Source organism: Chiloscyllium plagiosum, unplaced genomic scaffold (assembly GCF_037043375.1).
Source record: "Chiloscyllium plagiosum isolate Xiang-an unplaced genomic scaffold, Cpla_swu_hap1 HiC_scaffold_4, whole genome shotgun sequence".
NCBI classification, from domain to species: domain Eukaryota; kingdom Metazoa; phylum Chordata; class Chondrichthyes; order Orectolobiformes; family Hemiscylliidae; genus Chiloscyllium; species Chiloscyllium plagiosum.
In genome coordinates, this window is record NW_028270142.1 from 110,239,316 (window position 1) to 110,246,159 (window position 6,844).

A 6,844-nucleotide genomic window follows, 5' to 3' on the forward strand; every position below is an offset into this window, starting at 1 on the left:
GATCTGGAAGATATTCCCTGCTGGAGCATGGTGGGATCCTGTCAGGCAGAACCTTCATACAGTAGTGATCTTCTCAGTTGCAGCAAGAGCAGTGCCAGTCCTTCACACTTTCTGCACATCAGCTTAGCTGCTGGAGGTAGGATTGATTGTTGCCCATAAACGTTAGTAATATATTACATTACTGGGTGGCACGGTGGCACTGCAGCCTCACAGCACTAGGGACCCGGGTTCGATTCCTGCCTCGGGCAACTGTCTGTGTGGAGTCCGTATGTTCTCCCAGTTTCTGCGTGGGTTTCCTCCAGGTGTGCCGGTTTCCAAAGATATGCAGGGCAGGTGAACTGGCCAGGCTAAATTGCCCATAGTGTTAGGTGCATTAGTCAGGAGTAAACATAGGGTAGGGGAAATGGGTGTGGGTGGGTTACTCATTGGAGGGTCGGTGTAGACTTGTTGGGCTGAAGGGCCTGTTCCATACTGTGGGGTATCTAATCTTATAAAAAAAATTACTTGACAAAAGTAGAACACATTCCCCACTGCCACCTTGCTACCACCCCTGATCGAGTGATCATTCGAGAGAGTAGCCTCCGGCTGCCAATTCCTGAACCACAATTGGAAACTTGCGAGTTACCTTGTTGGGGTCTTGCTCGTTCATTATAATGAAGCCTGGCCTCAAAACAGCTCTTAAGTAGATGTAGGTGCCATATTAGCTCTCTGTTATATGATTGTTAAGATTACATTACAACTACTACAACTGTCTGGGCACTGAGATAAGATAGGGACAACTGGGCAGGATTCCTTCTCCAGCTCCATCACCACCCAGAAGTATGCATGTGTAAATGCTGGATGCTTTTCAGTTCAGTTGACCGCTGTTCCAGTGCTCTTATAATAAAAAAAACGATCAATAATTATGCTCCAGAATTGCAACTCACCTTGAAGGATTCTTGTATGGAAGTGAAATTGCTATCGTTAGCATCTGGCCTGCATTTAACTCCAATCCCATATCAACCTGCTTGACTTTTAACTGCATTCTTAAATGCTCAAATAAGTTACTCTCACAGCTGTATCAAAACCTGCTACCAACACTCATGATAGATGCCCAGCACCATCTTCTTAACAAAACCATGAGGGAGCAACTCCGTGATGGAGGACTCTCTACTCAATGGGTTGTTCCTGGGACAGACATTAACTGCACCTGAAGACCATCAACTCAGTGCAACTTTGGTCCGTCCGAAATCTGTTAGTCTTTCAGTGCAAAGAGTTGACCTCAACTGAGTGTTGCACACCGATATATTCCAAGGTCTAGGACTACATGCTGAGGAATGAATTAAAGCTTAGGTCAGCCGCTACCAAGGATCAGTGGATGAAGACCAGAGTTAAGGTCCATCTGCCAAAATGTATCGAAGGTCTGTTAAACTTGAGATTCCCTCTTTGTCTTAATGGAAATGTAGATAGTTTCCTTTCATGATTAGAAAATGCCTTATTGTTGCAACTGAACTGAAGCTCAAATGAGGAATGCCAAATTCCCACTTTTTTTTTTTAAAAAGTCTAGACTGAACTGGTTTGGTCCTTTTGTACCGACGTCGAGATAATATATATGAATAAAGTATATTTTTTGCAAAAAAAAAAGTAGGGCAGGACAAAATAACCACCTCCAATGAGATACTCTAGACTAGAAATCAGCACGTAGAAGAACATACCCAGTGAGAGTCACTCAAGGAGAATTCTGGGAGTGCCACGGTCATATATTCTTTCTTGGTGCAAACTGCAACAACTAGCATCCCATCGGACGTGAAGAAGGCTTCAAATCCAGTCCCACTTGATGTAAAGAAACTGCAGGAAAAGAAAGAAAGAAAATGAACTTTATGTCCTTTCTACCATTAGTCCATATTTCCATTTCTGAGTTTCGGAGACAATATCCTTTTGTTAAGAACAGTTTGCCAATGTAAAGATTGCTAGATTTGTCACACTAAGAATCAGTTACAGGGGTCAACTTTCTTAATGCATAATCCTCTTCACCCTCTCAACCAAGCATTTCATAAATCTAAGCACTTTGCCAATGAACAAAGGTGCCAGCACCCTGTAAAGTAAAGCTCTCTCCATGTTGTCCCATCAAAAACTTCCAGACAGGAATAAACAGGGATACATATAGAACAAAAGATGCTCGGCACAATTCCAAATATGTACTTCAACCTTAACTTCAGAAGTGCTTTTACATTCACATCATTATCCTGTGGCACTTTGCTCTATGACAAAATTATTGTTTTTTTAAAGCTGATCTTGTGTTCCAATCTGCTATTAATTACTCTCCAAGAAGGGATCAAAACAGCACAATGTTATTTCACCCAATATTTGGCCCCAGTTACAAATTTGCTGATAATTGGTTGGATGGGCCAATATGGATTCTTCCCTGCACAGGTGAACAATGCATGACAATTCTTCCTCACACAGTAATGTTATTATATATCTGCAATGAATAAGTATAACATTGACAAGGATATATTCCATTGAGAAAGACTGAGACAAATGAACAATCCATGAATAGCTAAGGATGTTTTGAGTGGCATAAAATTGAAAGAAAAAGCTTACAATTCTGTGGAGATTAAAAGCCCAGAAAATTGGGAAAATTTGACAGGCCAGAAAGAATGACTAAAAAACAGTGGGAGAAATTGGAGCACAAGAGAAAATTAGCAAGAGATACAAAATAGACAGCAAAAGCTTCTACAAGCATTTAAAACAAAAACCAAAGAGCTGTTAAAGTGACCATTAGTCATAGTTGAAGACATAAAAAGCATCCCTGAATAGTATAAAATCAAAACAGAGAAACAATGTTGCCCACTTGAGAAAAGGTACTCAGAAACTAACAGGACCAGAGGCTGACAAACCCCGGACCTGATGGCCTGCATCCGAAGTTCTTGATGAGACTAGCTGCAAAGATAATATGTACGTTATTTTTAACATGCCAAATTCCAAGAGAGGTCTCAGCAGAATAGAAAACCACTAATGTAACATTTCTATTCAAAAAGATAGACAGAGAGCATGAAAATATAGACCAGTTAGCCTAACATCTGATATTGGGAAAATTCTAGAATCTATTAATGAGCTAAAAAGATGATGTTCAGAAAATCATAATACAGAGTTAATACGGATTGGGAAAGGCAAATTGGGTTTGACAAATTTGAGTTTTTGAAGATGTAACAAAGAGAGTGAATAAAGTGTATTTGGATTTCTAAAAGGTATGATCTTGTCTCTCAAACTTTCATATGTTGCATAGATTGAAGATCTGCTAACTAATCAGAGAGAGTGAGAGTGAGAGAGTGCGAGAGAGCGCGAGAGAGAGAGCACGCCACGCGTCAAGAGAGGGGGGGGGTGCCAAGAGAGTGGGGGGGGGCGAGGTGGGGGGGGGCGCGAGGTGGGGGGGGGCGCGAGGTGGGGGGGGGGCGAGGTGGGGGGGGGCGCGAGGTGGGGGGGGCGCGAGGTGGGGGGGGCGCGAGGTGGGGGGGGCGCGAGGTGGGGGGGGCGCGAGGTGGGGGGGGCGCGAGGTGGGGGGGGCGCGGTGGGGGGGGCGAGGTGGGGTGCGCGAGGTGGGGGGGGGCGCGAGGTGGGGGGGGGGCGAGGTGGGGGGGGCGAGGTGGGGGGGGGGCGAGGTGGGGGTGGGGGGCGAGGGGGGGCGAGGTGGGGGGGGGCGGAGGTGGGGGGGGGGCGAGGTGGGGGGGGGCGGCGAGGTGGGGGGGGCGAGAGGGGGGGGGAGAGAGGGGGGGAGAGAGGGGGGGCAGAGGGGGGCGGGGGGGCAAGAGAGGGGGGAGGGGGGAGAGAGGAGGGGGGCGAGAGGGGGGGGCGAGCGGGGGGGGCGAGAGGGGGGGGCGAGCGGGGGGGGCGAGAGGGGGGGGCGAGAGGGGGGGGGCGAGAGGGGGGGGCGAGAGGGGGGGGCGAGAGGGGGGGAGGGGAGAGAGGGGGGAGAGAGGGGGGGGGAGAGAGGGGGGGGAGAGCGGGGGGGGAGAGAGGGGGGAGGAGAGGGGGAGAGAGAGGGGGCGGGGGGGCGAGAGAGGGGGCGAGGGGGGAGAGAGAGGGGGAGGGGGGTGAGCGAGCGGGCGAGAGGGGAGGCGAGAGAGGGGAGGGGGGGGCAGAGAGGGGAGAGGGGGGGCGAGAGAGGGGCGAGAGGGGGGCGAGAGAGGGGAGAGGGGGGGAGAGAGGGGAGAGGGGGGGCGAGAGAGGGGCGAGAGGGGGAGAGAGGGGAGAGGGTGGGCGCGAGAGAGGGGAGAGGGGGAGCAGAGAGGGAGAGGGTGCGAAGGGAGAGGGGGAGGCGAGAGAGGGAGAGGGGGAGAGGCGGGGAGAGGGGGGCGAGAGCGAGGGGAGGGGGGCGAGAGAGAGAGGGGCGAGCGGGGGAGGGAGGGGGAGGGGGGCGAGAGAGGGGGGGAGAGGGCGGGAGAGAAGCGGGGAGGGGGGAGAGAAGGGGGAGGGGGGAGAGAGGAGGGGGAGGAGGGGAGGCGAGAGACAGAAGGGGGAGGGGGGCGAGAGAAGGGGGAGGTGGGCGAGAGACGGGGAGAGGGGGGGAGAGAGGGAGGAGGGGGCGAGAGAAGGGGGCGAGGGGGGCGAGGGGGCGAGAGAAGGGGGAGAGGGGGGGGGGGAGGGGGAGGGGCGAGAGAAGGGGGAGGGGGGCGAGAGAAGGGGGCGAGAGAAGGGGGCGAGAGAGGGGGGGGGAGAGAGGGGGGGGAGAGAGGGGGGGGAGAGAGGGGGGGGGAGAGAGGGGGTGGGAGAGAGGGGGTGGGAGAGAGGGGAGGGGGAGAGGGGGGGGAGAGAGGGGGGGGAGAGAGGGGGGGGGAGAGAGGGGGGGGAGAGAGGGGGGGGGAGAGAGGGGGGGGAGAGAGGGGGGGGAGAGAGGGGGGAGGGGGGAGAGAGAGGGGGCGGGGGGGCAAGAGAGGGGGGCGGGGGGGAGAGAGAGGGGGGCGGGGGGAAAGAGAGGGGGGCGGGGGGCGAGAGAAGGGGGCGGGGGGGCGAGAGAGGGGAGAGGGGGGCGAGAGAGGGGAGAGGGGGGCGAGAGAGGGGAGAGGGGGGCGAGAGAGGGGAGAGGGGGGCGAGAGAGGGGAGAGGGGGGCGAGAGAGGGGAGAGGGGGGCGAGAGAGGGGAGAGGGGGGCGAGAGAGGGGAGAGGGGGGCGAGAGAGGGGAGAGGGGGCCGAGAGAGGGGAGAGGGGGCCGAGAGAGGGGAGAGGGGGGCGAGAGAGGGGAGAGGGGGGCGAGAGAGGGGAGAGGGGGGCGAGAGAGGGGAGAGGGGGGCGAGAGAGGGGAGAGGGGGGCGAGAGAGGGGAGAGGGGGGGCGAGAGAGGGGAGAGGGGGGCGAGAGAGGGGAGAGGGGGGCGAGCGAGGGGGGAGGGGGGGCGAGAGAAGGGGGAGGGGGGGCGAGAGAAGGGGGAGGGGGGGCGAGAGAAGGGGGAGGGGGGCGAGAGAAGGGGGAGGGGGGCGAGAGAAGGGGGAGGGGGGGCGAGAGAAGGGGGAGGGGGGGCGAGAGAAGGGGGAGGGGGGGCGAGAGAAGGGGGAGGGGGGGCGAGAGAAGGGGGAGGGGGGGGCGAGAGAAGGGGGAGGGGGGGCGAGAGAAGGGGGAGGGGGGCGAGAGAAGGGGGAGGGGGCGAGAGAAGGGGGAGGGGGGCGAGAGAAGGGGGAGGGGGGCGAGAAGGGGGAGGGGGGCGAGAGAAGGGGGAGGGGGGGCGAGAGAAGGGGGAGGGGGGCGAGAGAAGGGGGAGGGGGGCGAGAGAAGGGGGAGGGGGGCGAGAGAAGGGGGAGGGGGGCGAGAGAAGGGGGAGGGGGGCGAGAGAAGGGGGAGGGGGGCGAGAGAAGGGGGAGGGGGGGAGAGAAGGGGGAGGGGGGCGAGAGAAGGGGGAGGGGGGCGAGAGAAGGGGGAGGGGGGCGAGAGAAGGGGGAGGGGGGCGAGAAGGGGGAGGGGGGCGAGAGAAGGGGGAGGGGGGCGAGAGAAGGGGGAGGGGGGCGAGAGAAGGGGGAGGGGGGCGAGAGAAGGGGGAGGGGGGCGAGAGAAGGGGGAGGGGGGCGAGAGGGGGGGGGAGAGAGGGGGGAGGGGGGGGAGAGAGGGGGGAGAGAGGGGGGAGAGAGGGGGGGGAAGGGGGGGGGGAGAGAGGGGGGGAGAGAGGGGGGGGAGAGAGGGGGGGGAGAGAGGGGGGGAGAGAGGGGGGGGGAGAGAGGGGGGGGGAGAGAGGGGGGGGAGAGAGGGGGGGGAGAGAGGGGGGGGAGAGAGGGGGGGAGAGAGGGGGGGAGAGAGGGGGGAGAGAGAGGGGGAGAGAGGGGGGGAGAGAGGGGGGGAGAGAGGGGGGGAGAGAGGGGGGGAGAGAGGGGGGGAGAGAGGGGGGGAGAGAGGGGGTCAAGAGAGGGGGTCAAGAGAGGGGGAGGGGGTCAAGAGAGGGGGAGGGGGTCAAGAGAGGGGGGAGGGGGTCAAGAGAGGGGGAGGGGGTCAAGAGAGGGGGGAGGGGGTCAAGAGAGGGGGGAGGGGGTCAAGAGAGGGGGGAGGGGGTCAAGAGAGGGGGGAGGGGGTCAAGAGAGGGGGAGGGGGTCAAGAGAGGGGGGAGGGGGTCAAGAGAGGGGGGAGGGGGGCAAGAGAGGGGGGAGGGGGGCAAGAGAGGGGGAGGGGGGCAAGAGAGGGGGGAGGGGGGCAAGAGAGGGGGGAGGGGGTCAAGAGAGGGGGAGGGGGTCAAGAGAGGGGGAGGGGGTCAAGAGAGGGGGGAGGGGGGGCAAGAGAGGGGGGAGGGGGGGCAAGAGAGGGGGGAGGGGGTCAAGAGAGGGGGGAGGGGGGCAAGAGAGGGGGGAGGGGGGCAAGAGAGGGGGGAGGGGGTCAAGAGAGGGGGG

The 6,844-nt window shown here is 59.0% G+C and overlaps 1 protein-coding gene across 5 annotated transcripts in view; it reads right to left on the reverse strand.

Annotated features, from left to right (window-relative positions):
• The window catches only part of nbeal2 (neurobeachin-like 2), a 239,977-nt gene that overhangs the window by 110,477 nt on the left and 122,656 nt on the right, over positions 1–6,844 (reverse strand). For all 5 annotated transcript variants that reach the window (XM_087986597.1, XM_087986596.1, XM_087986593.1 and 2 more), the window contains one exon: positions 1,695–1,827. In XM_087986597.1, coding sequence (XP_087842723.1) covers positions 1,695–1,827 — 133 coding nt within the window. The remainder of the gene's footprint in view (positions 1–1,694; positions 1,828–6,844) is intronic.